This window comes from Amblyomma americanum, chromosome 11 (genome assembly GCF_052857255.1).
Source record: "Amblyomma americanum isolate KBUSLIRL-KWMA chromosome 11, ASM5285725v1, whole genome shotgun sequence".
NCBI classification, from domain to species: domain Eukaryota; kingdom Metazoa; phylum Arthropoda; class Arachnida; order Ixodida; family Ixodidae; genus Amblyomma; species Amblyomma americanum.
Window position 1 is genome coordinate 122,866,699 of NC_135507.1, and position 23,123 is coordinate 122,889,821.

The 23,123-nt window shown below is 47.8% G+C and overlaps 1 protein-coding gene across 3 annotated transcripts in view; it reads left to right on the forward strand.

Annotated features, from left to right (window-relative positions):
- The first annotated feature begins 326 nt into the window (after positions 1 to 326).
- LOC144111136 (putative peptidoglycan muropeptide transporter SLC46) overlaps positions 327 to 23,123 on the forward strand; it is a 94,465-nt gene continuing 71,668 nt past the window's right edge. Inside the window, exon 1 of one of the 3 annotated variants that reach the window (XM_077644289.1) lies at positions 327 to 1,536. In XM_077644289.1, the coding sequence (XP_077500415.1) occupies positions 585 to 1,536 (952 nt within the window). In that variant the 5' untranslated portion in view covers positions 327 to 584. The remainder of the gene's footprint in view (positions 1,537 to 23,123) is intronic. The other 2 variants (XM_077644291.1, XM_077644290.1) reach the window with 2 other exon arrangements.

A 23,123-nucleotide genomic window follows, 5' to 3' on the forward strand; every position in this document is an offset into this window, starting at 1 on the left:
CTTCTCCCTCCGCCTCGGCCAGCGCGGCATAAGCACGGAAGGCGTCCGAGTGAAGCGAGCAAAGAGGGGCACCGTTCCGCTGAAACTCTCTCGCCAGACCGGTCCGTTTCGAACACGCGCCCCACAAACGCGGCTCGCGATATTCGCGGTCGGAAAGGGACATCGCGGCCGTCCTTTCCAAGCTCGTCGACGGGGTTTTCCGCCTTCGAGCGGCGGGCCGAAACAAGTAACGTCTGCGCTGGGTGACAAAAGACGGCAGCTTTATCGCCGGCACCACCCTCGGTCGGTGAGCGAGAGCCGCCGATAGAGGCCGTCGCCCCCTCTCTCGCTTTCGGCGTGGTCGGTGCGTGCGCGTACCGCGTACGAGACTGGCGGCGCGGCCGGCGCAGTGGGCTCTGTCGTCATCGCCAGCTGTTCGTTGGGGTGAGGCAACGGCGTTCCCGCTAGCACTCCGCGTACGGCATCCTTCGGCGTGTTGCTGCTTGCGCCGAGCGCGAAGCCAAGTCGGCTCCCGCGTCGCGTCGTGCTCCTAGCGCGTGGGGGACGACTATGTTCCCGTGTGCGCCGCGCTGCACGAGACATAGATGATGGCCTCGCCGTCTTCTCCCAGCAAGAACCCCGTCCACCTGGGACCAGTCCTGGAGGAAAGCGTTGCCTGCTCTTCCTCGGTGGTGCTGGCGCCGGCGGACGAGGGCTCGCCCGAGTGCCACCTTACCTGGCGCGAGCGATGGATCCCGTTCTTCCGCGGCCTGGGCCTCGAGTCCGTCCTGTTCCTCTACACCATCACGTTCGCCATGCGCTTCGTGGTTACCCAGCAGCTGTTCATCGCCAAGTCGTGCCTGTCGGCGTACCCCGAGGACGTGTGCGCCACGCTGAGCCAGCAGAACGCCACCGTCCGTGACGCTGTCACCCGCAACGCCAACATCCACAACCTGCTGCTGGTGCTGTCCGAGTTTGTGCCCGCCGCTGTTATGTCCGTCTTCCTGAGCTCGTGGTGCGACAAGCACGGCAACCGCATCCCGCTGCTGCTGAACCTGTGCGGCGCCTTTGTCCTGGACGCTGGGACCGTAGTGACGGTGCTCGTCTTCTCGGCGCCCATGTACGTGAACGTCGTCCTGGGCCTCGTCTGCGGCGTGACGGGCGGCCTGGTCTGCATGACGGCCATCGTGGAGAGCAACGCGTCGCGCTCTTCGCGCGAGGACATGCGCGCCGTCAAGTTCCTCTTCGTCATGAGCGCGCTGCTCGTCGGCGTCCAACTGGGCCAGCTGATCTCGGGCGAACTGTTCAGTGCCGGCGGCTACCTGCCCGTGTACTGCGTGTCCGTGGGCATAGTGCTCTTCAACATACTCATGGTGGTGGTGTTCAACGCGGGCACGACCTCTTCGACGTCCCGTCTAAGGGAAATGCTCAAGGACCTCAGGATGCATAACTTCAAGGAGGGCTTCGACGCCGCCTTCGGCTGGAGACCGCACGGACTGAGGCATCGGCTCGTGCTGCTGGCCCTGTCCCTCGGCGTCATCCTCTTCAACGCTGAAAGTCAGTGCACCTACTTTACTTGGCTCGGTTCGAAAGCTTTTCTGACCCGTGTGACGGCAAGGAGAAATGCACTTTACCGCTCTGATACTTATTCATCATCGCGCACAACTCTAAACTGAACGAACGAGAGGTTCTAAGCGAAACAAAGTACGTTCAACTCTATTATTATTATTTCTGGTAATCAAGTCTCGACATCAGCTGCGGCGATCATCCGACCACTAACATAACTTCAAACGAAATTCCGAGTACTCATATAAGTTGATGCAGTGCAATCGCAGCGACCAAACGCTTGCCACCAGCTGATCACCGCATTCAAACGGCGAAGCAGGCAAGAGCGCTCACCTTTCTTCTCGTTTCCTAACGGGTGCTGGAACTTGTTTGTGCAGCGCGCAGTCGTGTTCCGAGTGCGTTTTTGTCTTCGCAAACATAACCGCCGGATACGTATCCGGTGCGCAGGCTCGAAGATGAGTGTGCACGTTCGCGCAATAACAGAATACAGCGTTTCACACAACAAGGAACAGAATAAAACACCCAACCTTTGCGCACAAATTCTTTCTTTGAAAATGGGGCGTATGGTCGTCTGCTTTCAAACAACACTATTCATGGATATAATGCGGCTTTGTGATCGGTCGAGCGCAGCTGTCACAATGCACGGCGTACCAGCCTTCCCACATGTCTGAAGCAGCAGTCGTCATGGGTATAAATACGAAAGTTCGGGGCGCGGCACGGTTTGAACGCGATTCTTTGTACGATGCCACTTAGAACGCACTGTTCGTCAGTATTTTCGCGTTCCAGTAGTGAACTTTCAGTGGATAATTTTACTTCGAGGGCTGCTGGTTTGAAGTGAGCTGTATTTTGTTGCCTGATTTGTGCATATTGATATAATAATAATATGCGTTTTCTGTTCCTGCTGGCAGAGTAGGAATCCCCGCTAGGTGTCAGTGTCCTATTTAGGCAGTCTTATCCACCTTAGCCGCAACTCGCGAGAACCATGTGAACGCTCTAAGCATCATCGGTCTTTACCACACGAGGCAGATTTAGATCCTTCGGGACCAAAGATGCGTAGACGGGACGGGTTGGCCAAAGGCCCCATTTCCGAGCATACCATTTCAGAAAAGCGAAGTGCCAGGCTGGCCGGGAAAATTCTTGCACCTATCGAAAAACATGTGGGCATGCGGCGGCACTGCGGATCGAACCCAGCATGCGAAGCAGATGCTCAGTTCACTCGGCCACCGCTAAACGGTAAAAAAATGACCATAGGTGGGCTTTACCGCGCAGGGAGAGTTCAGGTGTTTGAAGGCGAAACGAGTCACCGACCCTGGAAAGCAGTGTTTGGCCAACGCCCTTTTCCCAAGCATTTCACCCGAGAAAAGCCGAGCACCAGGCTGATATAAAGCATGAACCAATTGCAACACTGGCGGGTACGCGGCTGCACTGGGGTTTGAGCTCTGCTTCCCGCATGCGAGGAAGATGATGAAACCACCAGGCCACCGCTTTAGAGGCACACGAAGAAAAGAAGAAAACCAGATGGACATGAATGCCCCAGCAAACCAGAAATTACCTCAGTGTCAAACGTGGCACACTGGCCTTAAGGCTAAAACTTGTTAGCTCTATTGGCGACGAGTTAGACAGCGGGAGTTTTTCCGGTGGTTCTGGCCGTAATGTTTAAGTCATGCAAGCGCCTTTAATATACCGTGTTAATATTGGTTTTCAAATACTGAGAACGGCATATAATTTCTATGCGTGGTTATACAAATTGTGAGATCTCGCCTTTCTTATGCCTGCTGCAGCAGGGTTGCAAATGCACGCTGGTAGAAGCTAGGTACGCCTTCTGACATCTCCTCTGTCGACGACTTAACCGAATAACTGTGAGGCACTGAGACGCAGTTGTCCGCTTTGACCGGAACTTTGAGGGCTCGGCTCACTCACGCCGTTCACTCGTCTTCCCTTCATTAGATGTGTCGTCGTGTTCCTTTCCAGTTGAAGCAGCGCAAGAGAATAACTACGCAAAGGGAATACGTGTTCGCACAGGGCACTGCCGTCTTCGTTCTTCAGTGCTTTGTCCTCACCTGTTCCAAAGTGCACAAAGAACTCGCCCGAACCGCCCGTTCGTTCAGCTGAGACGTAAATATCACATTGCCACCCTGTGCAGCATTGCAGCCTCTTATGAAATGAAATACTGAAGCGCTGAACGCCTATGACCCTACGTTATCGGACTTTATATTTTGAATTCAGGGGACAGATGTGAGGCGCTATTTCTTTATTTCATACTGTGCGATGTCAGTGCACGTCCCCAGGCGGTCGAAAATTCCGGAGCCCTTTACTACGGCGTCCCTCATAGCCTGAGTCGCTTTGGGACGTTTACCCCCCCCCCCCCCCCCTAAACCATAAACCAAACCATTTCTTTATTTCAAACTCGAGTAGAAATTCGGTCATTCCACGAAGACTTTCGCGCTTCAGGATTTTTCTGGCTTTTCTTTTCCCAGCGAATAAACTTGATTATTGGCGCACTTGGTTGTTGTGAACTTGAAACTCGTTTTTTTTTTGTGGTCACTACTATCATGAAGAGTCCAGAAGTGGCCGGTTGCACCAAGAAACTGGTGCCAACCTTAGGTGCTTCTTTTTTTCTTCTTTAGGACTTTTTTTGCGTATCGAAAACCCAGCCGATCCTCGTGTGCAGCGCTTTTGGCTATGCGCTAGACCTGCCTGTCTGTGCATTTCGTAAGTGTTCAACATGACAGCGTTCATTTGAAATGCCCAACAGCCTTGGAACGGGACGGCGTTAGCATGGGTAGGGCCAGATGCAATGAATGGAATAGCACGCCTCCTATGCGCCTGTTTCCTGGTTTCTCATCTTCCAAGACGTACAGTCCAGACCACTGTGTTAAGGAGCAGGCTCGGCGATCAAACTCTTGTCACGTCTTACCTACCGAAAATTTCGAAGCGCTTTTTACATATCTAATCACATCCCGCTGGTGCGGTCACTTATGAACCCAGATATCTTCATATCTGCTGTACAGAACAAGTGAGAAAAACTGAAACGCCTAGGCATTTTCCTTATGTTGGCCGCATTTGTAGTTTCCTAACTTATCCGCAGATTGAACCATGCCGTTGATAACAACCATCAAAAGAAGTTTAAAATCACCAGCTCATTTTACACGTCGATGTGTGGAAAAAGTGCAAGGCAATTTCTGAGAGATGCCTGGAGTTTTGCGCACTGGCTGACTTCACTGCAATATGCATGTTAGGGAATAAGTTGGCTTTAACTTCAGCAGCTGAGCTCGGGCTGCAAGAATCGGGTAAAAACGTGTTGCTTTTCCTGTAGTATATACACCCACGCCGTTATCCCGGCGGCCTCGGTTCTTCTGTTCGCGTGCGTGACGACGGAAGAGGAAAGGAAAAGTGCCTGTCTTTGCTCAGCGCGTGCAAAGACACGCTGCAAAAGGGCCAGAAACGAGGAGGATGAGAGTATGTAAGACACGGCCCAGGCGCGCACTCCCAACTAACTGCGTGCATTTCAAAAGGGCTAAACGTGTGGTGCATGTAGGAGGTTGGAGTCATTGCTTTCGTTTATTTGCACTTGCATACTAGACTTTTTTTTCTCTTCTCATGCGCGCAAATGTCTACTTTTGAACATTGTTGGCTCGTCATAGATTCTACTGAAAAGGGCAACGGTGGCGCCTCAACACAGCGGTTGTGTATACCTGTGTATATACACAACCGGGTTGTGTATATCCCGCGTATACCTGTCCGCCTCCTGCGCTCTGCGTTATGTGAAAGAACAGGATACTGACCGCGAAAACCGCAGCAACTTGGACTTCACAGCCTGCGTGCTTGCGTCAGCTAGTACAGGCTTAGGACACCATACATAACGCAGCAACGAGCGTTGAGCAGATGCTAGCCATTTGCGCAATTACAGCTGCAGAGAAGAGATCGCATCCCACGACGATATTCAGGCTGGAACGATGGCAGCCGGTGGGGCGGGAGCCAGGCCTGCGCGCATAGTGACAGCGGGTGTTCTCGTGCGGATGCATCGAGGCTGCAATGTTTCCGGCCGGCATCCTCTCTGGAGCTCTTTCTCTCGTCCAGAACAGGCCGACCTTGTTGTTGTGTGCACTGGGAAAGGCCATTGTACGTGCACTGTCGTTCCGACCGCTGCACAAGCAAGCGCCGGGCATTGTCGTGATAGCGATGGTGTGCGGCGATCAGAATAATTATATTGCAAATGACAGGTAACCAGCTTGCGTGCCACAAACACACTGCGTACGTGTGAATTTGCGCATGCACGATCATAATCTCGGTGAGCGCCAAATTGGAATAGAACTTAGGTTATAGATAATTCCATTTAATATTTAACCTTGCAATGCTCAGCGTATCGCGTACGACGCGGACTGCTCACCTATTTGAGGTTTAAATTTTTCTTCTCAGTAAGAATTAAACCTTCACAGCGTTTTTCAGGCAAACCGCAATCGGAGCTTATTTCTCATAGCAATGTTGAAGTGTCGCCCACCCGGAGATGCGGGAAACATGCTGTAGAATAGGTAACTGCAAAGCGTCTCTCTCCCAGCGAGTAGGCTCAAGCTTGAGCTCTCCTAGTGAGACATAAGCAGTTGGTGGAATGAATCTTGAATTTTCTTACTGGTGTCTTGTGTACTACATCACCACGTGTGCAGAGATTGATCATTTGAAGCGCTCAAAAGCAGCCCAATTTACTTATTTTAATTGTTACGGATAACGTTGTCCTCTATAACTGTAACAAACTTCTTTTCACTTCTGAAGGATAGAACTAAGATAAAGGAAGGATAAAGTCTTGAAATTCATTACCTTTTCTCGTATCTTCACTCTCTGGGCCTTTCAGGGCTTAAGCCATAAAAGCTAGTAAGTGCCAGCTTTTCTAAACAACGTGCCACCTGCCGTATACCTTGTAACAGCGGTTTTCACATCCTTAGGATAGAACGTCTAAGTGGCTACTGCTAAATTGTGCTGCCATCTATCATACAAAGGGGCCAGGTCAGGCTCCTTTCATTACATGGCCACGGGTCTAATACCGACCGCCTGTATTTTTCTTTTTTACCGAAGATGCAGATATTCACACATGTGCCGCCTCTTCGGCTTCGGCCTCTTTAGATCCCACCTCGACCCTACGGTACCAAGCCTGCGGGCTCGTGCTCAGAGGCGCGTACGGTTGTCCGTTAAATCGAGAAGGTGTATCGAGAAAATTCGTAGAACAACCAGCCTATTCAATCGTTCCCCTATACAGCATCCCCACCTTTGCAGTGTGAACGTGAGCCGCGGGAGTAATGAGATGTCGCCTTTTGTTCTGTCGAAAAAACAGCCAACGCGGATGCAGGAAATTTCGCCCTCATGGCGCAATGTGTAAAAAAAAGATAACGTGAACAGTGGTCAGATATTTTCCTAAGATATGCCGTCGCGCACAGCTGGAACAATGCCGCTGGAAACTCGCTCCAACATTTAATAGCATGGGAAGAGAATGGCTGCATGAAAGCTCAAACGGCGTCCGATATGTTATCGCCTGGCGGTGGCCTCCTCTTTCGCACAGGATAAGAGAGACGAGCGGGAGTAGCGATACGGAGACGGACGCATTCATTGGCGCGTTCGCGATGACCAGCCGATGTGCCTGTGGTTTTTGTGCCAGGTTTTATTGGGTCACGAAGCGCGATCATGTCGCGTTAGCTGAAACGTCATGGGACGTTAGTGGTGCGCTTCTTAGCAGTGCAAGATACAAACACACGTAAAGGAAGAGGGACACAGACGTTCACATTCATTCTGTGAGGTGGATGAACTGCAGCAGATGCCGCCGAAATGGGAGAAGTGGGCACGTGAACTTGGACGTGTCAGAACTGGATGGTTCACAAAAATAGACCAAGAAAAAGAGAAAAAAAGTCGATTGCGCCAGACAGGGGGATAAATGGTAGGCGCAAAGCCGGTCACTTCACATTGCCCTCCGGTATGGGCGCCCCGAACGCCCTTTGTCACGAGGCGTGTGCTTCAACTGCATGCATCATCGTTCAACAACACGTTCTCGCATGCGGGAGGTGCCGGGTTCGATCCCCAGTGCCGCCGGGTACCCACCGGTGGTACAATGGACACAAGCTTTCCCATGCCTATAGTGCTCGGCTTCTTTAATTAGGGCGAAATGCTTGGGGAATCGGTATTTGACCCGACCTTGTGCAATGAAACCTGCCTTGTGCCATGGCACTCTTGGCCAAAGCTGCCCTTGCGCCATAAAAACTCATCATTATCAACATGTTCATCCGGATGTTTTTAACTGAAATATAGTTAATTAGCGCTAAACACACTTGCTGAAGCTCTTTGGACGACGTCAGCGCTCCTTTACTTGCTTCCGGCCCGAAAGGGGGGGGGGGGGGATATATACTCGTCGGTGGTGAAGGATAAGTAAGCGTGAAATTGTGGCCTCTTTACCTTAGTTACACGCTCGTTAAACTCGTCCCAACTAGATGTAGGCCACGAGATGTGGAATCTGTGTGGTGTGCAAAGAGACATTACCGGACTATTCGCCACTTGCAGGGTGTGCGGAAAAAGTTTTTGGGTGACGCGCATCTCAGAACAAAATGGACTTGAATGCCACTTACGCGAGAGGAAAATCGGTACGTTCTGCTCGTTTTTTTCATCTGGAGTAAGCTGTTTTGAACTCGATGTTAGTGAAAAAATAAGTGCCGTTCCTCGTGGCGAGGAAGTGGGCGGGGTGGCTTTAGAAGCCCTAAACGTGTGGCTCAGAGCAACGGCTGCATTCGTGGAGGGCCCCGTAGCAACAAAATCTAACGCTGTTACATCGTCCGCAGGCGTGGCTCTGCTGTCGTCAACGGGCGGGCGACGTTCGCAGCGCAGCTGTCGGCAGATGATACGGCGCAACATTGCTTCGCGCAGAAGCAAGGCGTTGTTCAGTTCGATGCATGTAATCAGGGCGAAGGGGAGGAACCGCCCTTCAGTGCGGAAATGGCTTGAATGCGAGGTCTTTGCGGTTCTAATTCTGCGTGCGTACTTTATCCGGAAGACCACCATGGATATCAGCGAAGAGTGTATGCTTCTGCAGTGTGCGACTGCAAGAGCACTTTTTGTCCCTAAAAAAGTCGCCCTCGTCCAATATTTATAAGCACTGCTCTAAATGTGCTGGCTGCAAGCTTTTGCGTGATAAAGCCACCATCTTGTTTCGCCATCCAGACCAGTTGACTGGAGAAATTGCTGAGGCTTATCATATCCGCAATAATGAGTAATCGTGTGTGGCTCATCCTGTAGTGGTCTTGCATGAGCGAGTTTTTATATCTAGATGCACCAGCTTGATTACCTTCTATGCGCCGGCGTGAATGCTTGTTTTGTTGTTGGTGTTTTGTATCTTATCTTTCTCTTTATATTCTGCGAAGAGTATACTTTGTAAGCCTGGACTGCATGCAGGAGTGCGGAGGCTGCAGGACGAGTTGTCCACGTTCGCCACATGAGCATGGACGAATAGGAAGATGAAGAAGGCCTCAGGCTTTCACTGGTGTATGTGCATCTTATTTTTAACGAGCGATAGAATCGGGAAAACCGAAACCCGTGCATCGCCTCCAAGTTCCCTCTTCCTCTCCGCAGACACCCGGCGTTCGACGTCGTAGGCGCGTGCATCCACTGAGATATCGAGACGGCGACAAAGGATCTTGCGTCAGAGATGCCGGGTACTGCTTCTGTGGATCCGCTTTCTCGTTTCTCAATTTCCGCAGCCTACTTGCCGCTTCAGTTTCCATTTTAGCGTCAGGCAGCCATTGCGGTGGCTAAGCTGCGATATGGTCCCCCATTCGTTCGTAGCCGCGGGTTCGGCTGCATCCCGGGGCGGTCTCATTTTGGTGGAGACGAAATGCAAAAGCGCATTTTTTCATTCTCTATCAGTGTAAGCTAGAAAAGCACACATGGATGCAATGAATCCGAAGCCTGCAGCGCTGGTGTGCCTTGTGATCAATTTGTAGCTGCGAAACAAATTTTCGTAAAAAGAAAAACAAATTCGTTCCCTTTTGCAGGTCGAGCCGCCACTTGTGGGGTTCATGACCTAAATTCCCTGCTCGGTTCTGAAATACGAAACCGGGCACGCACCCGTGCGGCCCAAGGAGGCCTTCCAAATCACTTCCGATCGAGTCCGCCGTTTAAAGGTTTCAAGCAGCGTCAAAGCAGAGTGCCCACACTGATATTCCCTCTACCTATAGTTATATCAGAAAAGCTTATTTTTGTCAGCAGGGGCAAGGCCGGATCTATCCTAGGCATTGTTCAAGAGGGAAGAGAGATATGTAGCAGCGTTACGCGGTGGAAACCACGTCCGCAGGGATACTCCATCGATGTGGATGTCAAAAGGAGCAATAAACGAAGTAGGCTAAAAGAAACAGCGGCCACCTATGCTGGCGCCACTTTCCGTAGTGCGAGCAGTGAAAATGTCTTCAAAAATAAAGTAGCTAATGACTGGGCAGGGTGGCGACGCTTCATTAAAAACCATTGCATTTGAAATCGGGAGCAGCTGATAAGCAAAAACCAGGCAGCCTAACGCAACGACATTGGGCACATTCACTAAGCGCGCAAACTAGGATGCTCTTCACTCTACGAAAAAAAAACTAGAATGGCACCACAAAGCCGCTGCAATGGCTAGTGGTTATGGCGCTCGGCTGATGACCCGAAGGACGTAGGTTCGATCCCTGTCGCGGAGGTCGCATTTCGATTGAGGCGATATGTTAGAAGCTCGTGTACTGTCCGATGTCAGTGCACATTAAAAGACCTCAGGTGGTTGAAATTATCCGGAGCCCTCCACTATGGCTTTCCTTATATCATGAGTCGCTTTGAGACCTTAAGTCGATCGAATGGCGTCACGATACTGTGGAAGGAGTGGAGATGAGGCAGAGAAGGACCGAGAGAGTGCCTCGGGGTCGGCAGCTTAGCGAGAGGGTTGAGACACACTGCCACGTTCGGCTACGCAAGCTAGCAAGAAATGGCCAACCAAGGCTTCAGCAGCGAACTGTTCTTTGAGCGAGCTTTTTCCCTGAGCTGAGTAATGGCATGATCGCTTGCAGGCTTCTGGAATCAGCGAGCCTACAGCTCTAGACAGCTCCGAGACAACATGACGGGGAACCTTCCGAGATAACAGGTGTCTTATCTGGAACCTTCCTGGGGCACTGAAAAGTCGCACGTGTTTATTCGGGATTGTTTGAAAACAAGCCAGTCGCATCCCTGAAACAAAACACTAGATCATCCGCTCTTTGGTGTGAAGCTGCAGATGACGCCGTGAGTCCACTGTGATTGAGCGGAAAACTGGTTGGAAGCGCAGACGTAGCCAAATCTATCTGCGATATATCCTCCTGAGACCCGGAAACAACGAAATCGCAGGCGCGGAAGCTGTATTGTAAGGAGGCGAAGGAAATTTAGTTCCGCAAAAACGCTTTCTGCGCTGCTTTAGGACCACATGTCTAGTCAGTATGGTCGAAGTCGCATCCTTTAACTTCTCCTCAGGTGCCCTTAAAGTGCTCGTAGTCAGTGCGAGCCCGTTTTAATGGGTCAGTCGAAAGAGGCAAGCGGATTCACCTGCATTCCAACAGATGGTTAAGTACTTCTATGCACTCATCAACACTTGTAACAGTGCAATCGACACACATAGACACGTACTTCGATTTTAGCCTTTGGTTGCGAAGCTTCGTAATATCCACCGTATTAGATATTTTCCGGCACACAGACACAAGTCTGAAACTCAATGAAACGAACATCAGTCGAGTTTTTCGGCGTAAATTATGTCCTAACCTTTCGAAAAAACTGCGGCACATTTACAATGCGGGACTAGGGACGATGTGAAAACAGTTTCACGTGATTTGAAACATATCCTCGCCAATATTGGACCAGCGCAATCGCGTCGGCATAAAGTGCCAGAGGGTTGCGGGCTGAGCTGGTGGTTGACGGCTGTCATCAGACATATGTAGCAAGGACTGGTCGTATTATAGATGTCTTAGAAATCTTTATAAAGGGAAAACCCAAACTTGGTTTTCGTGTAGGCAACGGTGACATGTGCAGCTCTGCTTCGGCGAGACGTTGCTTATAAGGCAACAGTCGGGATCGAACTGTATCTCAGTAATGACATAAGTGCTACGATAAGTAAGTAGGTTATGTTTCCTTGTATTCGTTTATCTCGATGGTTTCGGTAATCTATCGATAAGTAAACGATATCTGTGAGCTTTTCTGCAATCAGGTGTCGGATAAGTAAGCTTCAGAAAAGTGTAGCGGATTATGTCGAAAATGCCTTCCTTCTTAAACGTATTTCTCATATCGCGCCGTTTTGAAAGCTTGGGAAGAAGAACAATATCGAGAAAGAGAAATACATGCGCGTGTTTAAAAAAAGGTGCACATTATTTTCAATTAATATTCTCTTCCTCCATTTACTGAACTCGCCTGAAATCTCCAAACAAGTACGCCACAACCGTAATGAGAGACGTTACATGGAGCTAGTTATCGTTGGCTCCCGCTCCGGTAGAAGTGAATACCAGTTTTGCTCGACAGGTTTTTTTTTTTTTTATCGCGCGCATACGCAGGGCGAACTGCACTCTGCGCGATATTTCGTTTTATCAGGCGAAATGTTGACCTTTTCGGGGGCGAATTACGCTTCCACATCCAATAGTGTGCCGCCACGGTGGCTCATTGGTTATGGTACTTGGCTGTTCAGCGGAAAGACGCGAGTTCGATTCCGGCCGCGGCAGTCGTATTTTGATGGATGTGAAATGCTGGAGGCCCGTGTACTGCTATTAAGAAACCTCAGATGGTCAAAATTATCCTTCATAGCCTGACTCGCTTTGGGACGTTAAAACCCCATAAACCAAACAAAACTCTCATTAGTCATTTAGGGGTTAATCGTTAGTCTGCTACGAGTCATCCCTTAGGATTCAGCTGTTCGTCCGCAGCGAGCAGTGTCCAGGACAGCCGACGACCTTGCTGTGCTTATCAGCTCTGTACAAGCTGATTTAATCTTTGGAACTGAATCGTGGCTTTATTCTTCTATCAAGGACAGTGAGGTGTTCTCGAATGACCTCGTTGCTTATCGGGAAGATAGGTCCCGTACTTATTGTGGCCTCTTTACCTTAGTTACACGCTCGTTAAACTCGTCCCAACTAGATGTAGGCCACGAGATGTGGAATCTGTGTGGTGTGCAAAGAGACAATACCGGACTATTCGCCACTTGCAGCCGGAGCGTTCTACCGGCCCCCAAACTCGTCTGTCGCGACACTACAGATTTTACAAGAAATAATTTCCGAAGCCTCTTGTCATACTTTGTTGTCAGTGAGAGACTTAAATTTGCTCGAGGGGATGCTTGTAGCGCGACAAAGAACACAAGGGACAGAGACGAACGGGACAAGCGCCTTGTAGCGCGACAAAGAACACAAGGGACAGAGACGGACGGGACTTAAATTTGCCTGACTTGTAATGGCGTGATGGAACCTGCGAGTACGCAGCTGGTGGAAGCTTAAACTTGGAAATGAAAGGTATTGTAGACTCCTTCGTATTAACGCAATATGTGACCGATCCCACTCGGGGCACTAATACAATGAGCCTGTTTTTATGCAACTCGCCAAATATGGCAAATTTTGTGAATGTCATTCCTGGAATAAGTGACCACCATGCTGTAGTCGCCAGTATTAAAACCAAAAGTAGCTGATAAACAAAGAGGCGACTAGAAAAGTGCACTTATATTAAAAAGGGGATTATGCCAGCATGTCAGTGAAGCTTTTTGATTATTAAACGGTATTTGAATGCCTTTCTGATGGGTGTGACGTTCATGAATAATGAATTGAGTTTAAAACAAAGCTAAAGGAACTTAGCGATATCTACATTCCCAGCGTTGATTGTAACAAACTTGAACAGCATAAAAGCCATGGATGACTGCGCGTATCTTAAGAATAGTTAGGAAACGAAGGCGCATATTTCTAAACTGTCAGACAACTAAAAGCATTCGACATTTTGGAAATCTGCGTGCTGCAACCAGGGAATGCAAACGGTACATAAAAGAAGCAAAGGGACTCTACTTTGAAAAACTCGGCAACGAGATAAACTCGAATGCCAGTGCATTTTGGAAGTGCATGAAGGGCTTCGGAGAAGATCCGACTGGCATTAGCGAAATAGATTTTAATAACGAAGCCGTATTAGGTGACACTGAAAAGGCTACTTGTCTGAATAATTAGTTCCAGTCAGTATATTTACCAAAAGACAATTGTACATCAAATAAATTCAATTACGGCTATGGAACCAGCAGAGCTAATGGTCAGTGGAATTAGGTCACTGCTAAACAAAATTAACGATAATAAAGCTACCGGACCTGATGGTATTTATCCACGAATTTTAAGACAATGTGCCGAACCTATTTCTCTTTATCTTTATACATTGTACACCAAGTCGCTTTCTAGCGGTGCCCTTCGAGATGACTAGAAAATTGCACACGTTGTTCGTATTCATAAAGAAGGATCAAAGAGAGAACTACAGGCCCATTTCACTTACATCCATACCGTGCAGTGTAATAGAACAGATTTTACGTAAAGATATAATGACACATTTACTGACTAACAACTTACTGGCCTGAGAGCAACATGGGTTCCGTGAGGGTTTATCCTGTACGACTCAACTTATTGAATTTTATTATGACCTTGTATCTAATCTAGACAACGGCGGACAAATCTGTTGTATTTTCCTGGACTTTCACTGGGCGTTTGACACGGTTTCGCACCTTTTGCTCTTAAGGAAACTTGCGGAGCTAAATATCAACAACTCAATACTTGCGTGGATCGAAAAGTGTCTGTCTTCCCTTCGGCTGTGCGTTGTATTAAATGGAAAGAAGTATAGCTTTGTGGACATATCAGGTGTCCCACAGGGTTCAGTTTTAGGACCGCTCTTGTTCTTGGTGCGCATCAATGATATTTGTTCTGAAATCGAATCCCGTACACGGTTGTTTGCCGACGGCTGTGTTTCATGTAGAGAAAATCGAAATGAAGGTGATGCTCCCCACTTACAAAGAGATTTAGCAATTGTTCTCGAATGGTGTTCAGAGTGGAGGATGAAGTTAAACGCTAAAAGATGTGCTCATGCAACCTTCACGCGTAAAAAAAAAAACCCGGAGTACTTGATCAGTGGTAATACAGTCACACAAAACATAGAACATAAATACCTAGGTGTTGGCATCTACAGCTGACTGTTCTTGGTGTAAACACGTAAAAACGATAGTTTCGAAGGCTGCTAGGGCCTTAAACGTTTTGCAGCGAAATCTGAAGCACGCGCCTCCTTCTCTGAAATCAACAGACTACTTAAAAAATTTTCGGCCACTGCTCGAATGCGCTTGCGCCGTATGGGATCCTTGGCACTCAGATCTGAGTAATAAAATTGAAAAAAAAATCGAAACAGAGCAGCAAGGTTTCTCCTGTGTCAGTACTCGAGAACTGATGGCTGCACTGGCATGAAAAATGAATTAGGCTGCAACACTCTTTCCAGCCGACAAAGGAAATTGCGTCTTAAGGTCTTGTTTCAGGTATATCAGAATATAACAGGTAATCAAAAGGAAATGTACTGCCAGAGCCCACATTGTCTCTGCCCGCACAGATCATTGTCTAAAGATTTGGAATACCGTGCCAAAACTAACATGGACGCCCGTTCCTTTTTTGTTCGTTCCATCAGCGAATGGAATCGGCTTTCACGTCAACATGTGTGCTCTATAAATGAAGATGTCTTTTTTTTTTCACTCCGTAACCCACCTGCTGCAGCGCCCTCGGGCTAAGCGGGGTAATCATCCAATAAAGAATTGAGAACTGTTCATCCTAAGAGGGTGAGAGCGAAAAGAAAAACATTCCTGTGCCTGCAGGGGAAATCGAACCTCTGTCTCGTCGATGAGGAGCCAGGCGTGCTACAAGCACTAGATGCCGCTTGTTTGTTTTTGCTACGTGGCATTTATTACACGCGTTAATGGGCAGGAACGGCCTATCTGCAACGATTATTTACAACACAGAAGGCTAGTGGCTGCGCTCAAGCTACTTAACAGAAAACACAACTCAACAAAACTAGCACAGCTAAAAGGGTGGCAGGGAAAGACGAGATATCAGCAACGGAAACCAATCAGGCACCAAGTCACTTTCACTGTGACCTTCAGTTGGAGCATCATCTCGCCAAAATGTGCCAGGAGGAAACGACAGGCTTCTCGACATCATATCTTAGCAGCGCGATAAAAACGGAGACACGAGCAAAGACGTAACACAACACAGGCGCCAATTCGCCCGGTTTTCATTTTTCCGTAAGTCTCAGCATTACGGTCAAACAAGTGCGTTTACAACAGGCTGTAAAGTCCGTGTAGACAAATCATGCCTTATGGTTCGTGGTCATGTTGAGTGGTCATACGGTATCGCACGCTGTGGAATTTGAAAACGTTCTTTTTCTTCGGTGTCCGTGTAGAACGTCCCAAACGGCAATTGCATCTTTGAAGCCAGCAAAGCGGTGTTGGATAACTTCCGGTATATCGCATGGCCTCTGAACCTGCCCCTGGAAGCTAGTCTCAACCCTGTGGGAGCACGATTTACGCAAGCTTCCAGGGGCAGGTTCAGAGGCTTAGGGACGCTGGTTCTCCAGATGTGGCTGTGGCTCAAATATCGGAAAGGATATTGACTAGGGGCGATAGTCTCGCAAAAGAAAATGAAAAGGACGGCGCGCTAACAAGAATAGTCGGTATTCCGTACGTACATGGAATGTCACACCGGTTGAAGAAGGTAGGGGCAAGATACGGGGTAAAAGTAGTTTTCACAGCTAAGAATAAGCTGAGCAGAGTCTGCAGTGCAGTAAGGAAGAAGCTTGAGAGCCGGGATGACCGAGGGAGGAACAGATGCACAGGCTCACATAAAAAAACCGCTCGTCGACTGCGACACTGGACTGGTTTATTCTATCCCGCTTTCCTGCGGCAAGACGTACATCGGCCAGACAGACCGCTGTATAAAGGAGCGGCTGTTTGAACATCGAAGATCAGTAAAAGGGGCAGTTTCGTCGAACCTTGCTGTGCACTGCCGGAAATGTAAAGATTGTTTCCCCCATTTGGACAGGACAGATATCTTGTTTAGTCACCCAAATCGGACTAGCAGAGAGTTGGTTGAGGCGTTTCTAATAATAACATGTGTCGCTTCGCCTTCTATCAATCTCGTGGAAAAAGAGATTCACGCTCTCGGGGAATGTGTGGCGACAGGTTCATAGCAGGTGCATGTCATGTGTTAAGCTTGCTTGTGTGCTTTGTTAAAATGAGGCGATTAACCTCCCGCTGCGTGCAGGTACGGTTTTACGGACTATCGCGATTTTATGATTTGGGTTTTTGTGTGTTCTTTCAGTTGTTGCTTTTGGTGCCTATATAACCAACCCTTCTAGAAATAAAAGTTCAGTTGTTAGATAGCACTCGTGTCGTCTCGTGTTTCTTCCTCTACGTCCTGTGTTTTGCGCTGCTTAAAGATGAATCCATTTCAACTAACCAAGTTTTCTGTTCTAGTTAACCAATAAGTTTGAAAGCAGCAATGCTCTATTAATGGGCTGGGAGCTGTCTCGAAACAGTTAGACCACCGCTGCAACCTACTCAGCATTCCGACTATGCGGGTTATGCATGAAGCACGGAAAAGGTAATCATAGGCCACATGTAGTTTATCGCATGTTTAGATATTATTCGTGCAATGGGTAGCTTCCGCAGCTCTGTTTGATAAGCCGTGAAACGTAGACCGAGCAATTATAATGGCGTTCTTCATAGGCCACATGTAGTTTATCGCATGTTTAGATATTATTCGTGCAATGTGTAGCTTCCGCAGCTCTGTTCGATAAGCCGTGAAACGTAGACCGAGCAATTATAATGGCGTTCTTCATAGGCCACATGTAGTTTATCGCATGTTTAGATATTATTCGTGCAATGTGTAGCTTCCGCAGCTCTGTTTGATAAGCCGTGAAACGTAGACCGAGCAATTATAATGGCGTTCTTCATAGGCCACATGTAGTTTATCGCATGTTTAGATATTATTCGTGCAATGTGTAGCTTCCGCAGCTCTGTTTAATAAGCCGTGAAACGTAGACCGAGCAATTATAATGGCGTTCTTCATAGGCCACATGTAGTTTATCGCATGTTTAGATATTATTCGTGCAATGTGTAGCTTCCGCAGCTCTGTTTGATAAGCCGTGAAACGTAGACCGAGCAATTATAATGGCGTTCTTCATAGGCCACATGTAGTTTATCGCATGTTTAGATATTATTCGTGCAATGTGTAGCTTCCGCAGCTGTGTTTGATAAGCCGTGAAACGTAGACCGAGCAATTATAATGGCGTTCTTCATAGGCCACATGTAGTTTATCGCATGTTTAGATATTATTCGTGCAATGTGTAGCTTCCGCAGCTGTGTTTGATAAGCCGTGAAACGTAGACCGAGCAATTATAATGGCGTTCTTCATAGGCCACATGTAGTTTATCGCATGTTTAGATATTATTCGTGCAATGTGTAGCTTCCGCAGCTGTGTTTGATAAGCCGTGAAACGTAGACCGAGCAATTATAATGGCGTTCTTCATAGGCCACATGTAGTTTATCGCATGTTTAGATATTATTCGTGCAATGTGTAGCTTCCGCAGCTCTGTTTGATAAGCCGTGAAACGTAGACCGAGCAATTATAATGGCGTTCTTCATAGGCCACATGTAGTTTATCGCATGTTTAGATATTATTCGTGCAATGTGTAGCTTCCGCAGCTGTGTTTGATAAGCCGTGAAACGTAGACCGAGCAATTATAATGGCGTTCTTCATAGGCCACATGTAGTTTATCGCATGTTTAGATATTATTCGTGCAATGTGTAGCTTCCGCAGCTGTGTTTGATAAGCCGTGAAACGTAGACCGAGCAATTATAATGGCGTTCTTCATAGGCCACATGTAGTTTATCGCATGTTTAGATATTATTCGTGCAATGTGTAGCTTCCGCAGCTGTGTTTGATAAGCCGTGAAACGTAGACCGAGCAATTATAATGGCGTTCTTCATAGGCCACATGTAGTTTATCGCATGTTTAGATATTATTCGTGCAATGTGTAGCTTCCGCAGCTGTGTTTGATAAGCCGTGAAACGTAGACCGAGCAATTATAATGGCGTTCTTCATAGGCCACATGTAGTTTATCGCATGTTTAGATATTATTCGTGCAATGTGTAGCTTCCGCAGCTGTGTTTGATAAGCCGTGAAACGTAGACCGAGCAATTATAATGGCGTTCTTCATAGGCCACATGTACTTTATCGCATGTTTAGATATTATTCGTGCAATGTGTAGCTTCCGCAGCTGTGTTTGATAAGCCGTGAAACGTAGACCGAGCAATTATAGTGGCGTTCTTCGCGCAAAAATTGTGATCGAGCCATGCTTCGCAGCCGGCGTTGTCGTGGTCATGGCAACGTTCACTCACTCCTCATACAAAGTAAACGAAATGCGCAGGAAAGAAAATTGGAGTCATTAGTCGGGAATCGAATTCCTGACATTTTATTGTGAGGCACACACGCTGTATATCGCTAGGCCGCGCAGGGACGCTCGCACTGCTTTGTTAAAGCGGGGCTTTATGTGTATGTCGTGTGGTCTTCCACATAATAATTGTGAGTGTGAAAGAGTAAACAGTGTCCGTGTCTGCGTGGGCATGAGGAACTGCTGACGGGACTCATTAACGCTGTCGCGCGATACCCTTAAAGCAGTGCTTAATTGCCCCCAAGTATTTCACTCGTTGCGTACATTTGCAGGCTTCGATTTAAAAATGCCAGGTTTTAACAAGCAGCAAATAAGAAATAAACTTTGGCACAGCACAGCAACAGAGCGGGCATCGCTGGGCGCCGTCTCTGCTCCGTCCGTTCACCTCGGGGGACTGACGATCGTCGTTACTCCCGTAACGTAACGTGTGCACCCAATTTCTGAGGGGCCAAAAATAATGCGCCGACGTCGCAGTTGGGTGATTACGCATACTTCATTGCGTGGTTATTTCAGTATCACTTCTCATACTCGCACGGCCTTCCAAAACTCTCTTACTGGCTTGCGCGTGTCATTCATTACCTTGTGGGCGACCAAGATGTCACTTGTGTCACAGAATTAACTTCAGACTGCAAATGCTGCTCTTGGGCTATTATCGTCATCAAGATCCGGTGGGTAGAGCCAATACTAAGGTTTAGTAAAAGGTATTAACCCTAGGTGAGGTTGTTGATAACAGCTATTTTATGACAAAAGTCGCCGTGAGTGGAAGTGGCTGCAAAAAATTGTTATTACAATGATGACGCTTATCCTTTGTTTTTATGGCTTCGCGCCACACCCATCAAGGACATATTTCTGCTGAAACTTCAGCTGCGTCTCGGCAGGGCATTCGACGCTGCCGGTTCGTGTATTCGGCAGCCGAAGTGCACGTGGTGATAACGGAAGCGTCGAGGAAGCAAGCACACGAACAGAGGACTTCGCTTTTAAACATGGAGAGCACGTGCTGATAGCGCATTCAGTGCTCGAAGCTGGCAAAATACGTCAGCAAGACAAACTGGCGATACCGCACCGATATAGCAGCTGCCGCGCTAGCCGTGAGCGACACTGCATTCTGGCATCAATTTTGTTCTTCTCGCCCATTGTTATCTGACTGCCTTAACAGAGAAATGTTCTCTAGGGAGTTGTTCAAACAAGATGCACGAGGCGGCCGCTGCACAGGACGGAACACGGACACTGGCAACGCGCTGCTGAAACTAAACGTTTACTGCGCGTATCTAGCCCGACGCAGCAAGCTGTTAAACAAATAAGGCGATATCAACAGAAAAGAAAAAACTCACTGCTCGGCAATGACATGTTGTCCTTGCCGTGGTGCCCACTCAGCCAGATTTGAGTTTTTTTCGACTACAACACCGAGAGGGCACCACTACAAGCTTCGCCTGCTTTTTCGTCAGAAAAGCGTCGATAATCTCCCAGGTAGATTTCCCCTTGTGCTTTCTTATGGTATAATATCCGCCTGGCATTTCCCCTGTGCCATCGGGTACCCACCGGTTTTCTAATGGGCAAATGGTATCCCTAGCCATGATGCCCAACTCTTCTTGGTGTAAAGAGCTTGAGGGCTTCACGGTACGAGGCTAATTTCGGTTCATCGCAGAAAGTCTATCCTCGGAGCACTCGACTTACAACAAGTGGTGTACCAACTCGGACATCAGTCAATTCTTTTAAACCTTGCTAGGGAGCCTGTATGCGGTGTGATGGTCTGTAATGTTTGCCGCTTCAGAGCGCCCGCATCACGCGACGTAGGCGGTGCACTTTCTCGACAGGGCGTACCCGGATGCGTATTTACATACTTGGGACCGTAAAACGTGCGGCCTGTATCACCCACGCTGCGCATGCTCCAACAGACCTGAATTGCAATGAACAACCTGAAATGCTTGCGAAGGAGGTCAGCGTGGTGAACATTTATTAAGGAAGAGTGTATACCTGAAAAAATTCATCACCTCAGAAAATCATCCGCCAACACTTCTTTCTGAGCGTTAGATGCAAATGTGCGATGCTGTGTTGTGCGCCATCTACTTGATAAATTTTGCACTACTATTGCGGTTTACAGGCAGCATCGCTATATCCCGTATATTTCCTCATTATATTAGCTAATAAATTTTATATTCCAGAATCCGTATGCGTAGCGCCACTTTCCCGGAAACATCCCTTGGATGGATGGAAGATGGATGGACAAGGCTGAACCCTTTAAATCGGGGGGTGGTTCAAGCCATCTGGCCATGACTTGTGAAATTTTACTCTTGTCTTGATTTTAGCCACCAGTCAGGTAACTTTCGCTTGGTTGCCTCTACCCGCTTAAAATCTACTTTCCCTTCACTGTCCTTAAGCTCCAATGCCTTGGATAAATCAGCCCCGCTGCTTTCCACTGCAGGGTGAAGCCCTTTTCAAAAAAGTATCAAGTGTTCAGCCGTTTCCTCCTCCTCTCCGCACGCAACGCACAACGTGTCTATCTCGTGGTACCTGACTCTATATGTCTTAGTCAGCAAAACTCCCGTCCTGGCCTCAAACAAGAAAGAACTTCCCCTACAATTATCGTAGATAATTTCTTTACCAATTTCTTGCTTAAAGATCCTGTATGTTCCCAGTGCCGATTTCATCAGCATGCCTGTTTTCCACAGAGCTCTCTTTGTTTTTTTAACCTTTTTCTTAACCGATAATTGCTGATTTTGTCCCCTACTGCTGTTCAGATATTTGCTTGTCAATTTTCTAGTTCGCTTTCTCCATTTCGTGTCAACATTCCTTATGTACAGGTATCTGAAAACTTTCCTGGCCCACTGCTTTTCCTCCATTTCTCTCAATCGCTCCTCAAATGCTAGCTTCTCTGCTCTCAAACGACGTCCATCCCATATCACCCTGCACCCCCCGATTTGGTGTATTGTCATGTGCTCCCAAAGCTAGCCTCCCAACGCCGCGTTGTTTGATTTCTAACCTTGCTTGAACATCTGCTCTCATGCATAGGACCGCATTGCCAAAAGTCAGACAGATTAGAAACCGTCACCCCTTTCCATATCTCTCTTACCACTTCATACCTATTGTAATTCCACAGTGCCTTATTTTTCATGACAGCTGCATTCCTACTAGCTTTATTCATTACGTATTTTTCATGCTCTGCCAGATACTGAGCACAGTCATTTATCCACACCCCAAGATACTTGTACTCATCCACTACTTCTAGCGTGAACTCCTGTATTCTATGCTCGTTGCCCTCATCATTAAATATTATGACTGCAGATTTTTCCTTACGAAACTTGAAACCTAATCTATTTTCCTCTGTACGACAAATGTCTATCAACTTCTGCAAGTCTTCCTTGTTGTCAGCCATTAGTACTATATCATCCGCGTACATTAGTCCCGTTAACGACTGTTTAATCCATTCGCCTTACCTGAAAAAAGAGGTTGAAGCCTAGTTCGCTCCTCTCTAGTTTGGTCTCTAACACTAATAGGTACAACATGAACAACAAAGGAAACAGAGGACATCTTTGCCAGAGCTCCCGCTGTATCTCTATAGGCCCTGACACATGTTTTTTTTTCCTTCTAAGACACGAGCAGCGCCATCTACCTCACGGATCTTGTACTATACTTTTGCGATTCACAGCCACCTTCGCTATATCCGGTATATTTCCTCATTATATTAGTTAATAAATCTTTAAACATGCGCTTCACAACACGACGAATTATTTGACACCATCTGGAACCCCCTGATACAAACGGTTCGGCCGTAATAGCCATCTGAAGATCCTTGGAATGCACGGTTTGGGGGCGGAAAAGTTGTAGAATCGCAAACATATTCTGGACTTCATCTTCATTAGTAATTTTATCCTCAGGAACATGCCTAGTTATCTAACACAGCTGCAAACATCCTGCATCAAACGAACGGCCCTCATATTATATGCAAATGCTTGTCCCGGGGGGTCCCACTTCGATGGCCGCTAGACTGGCGCATATACAATGGATCGAAAGTATCGACACTGTTGTATATGAGATAGTGTGGTCACGTGGTAACCGTTTTGTTCAATCTGACCTTC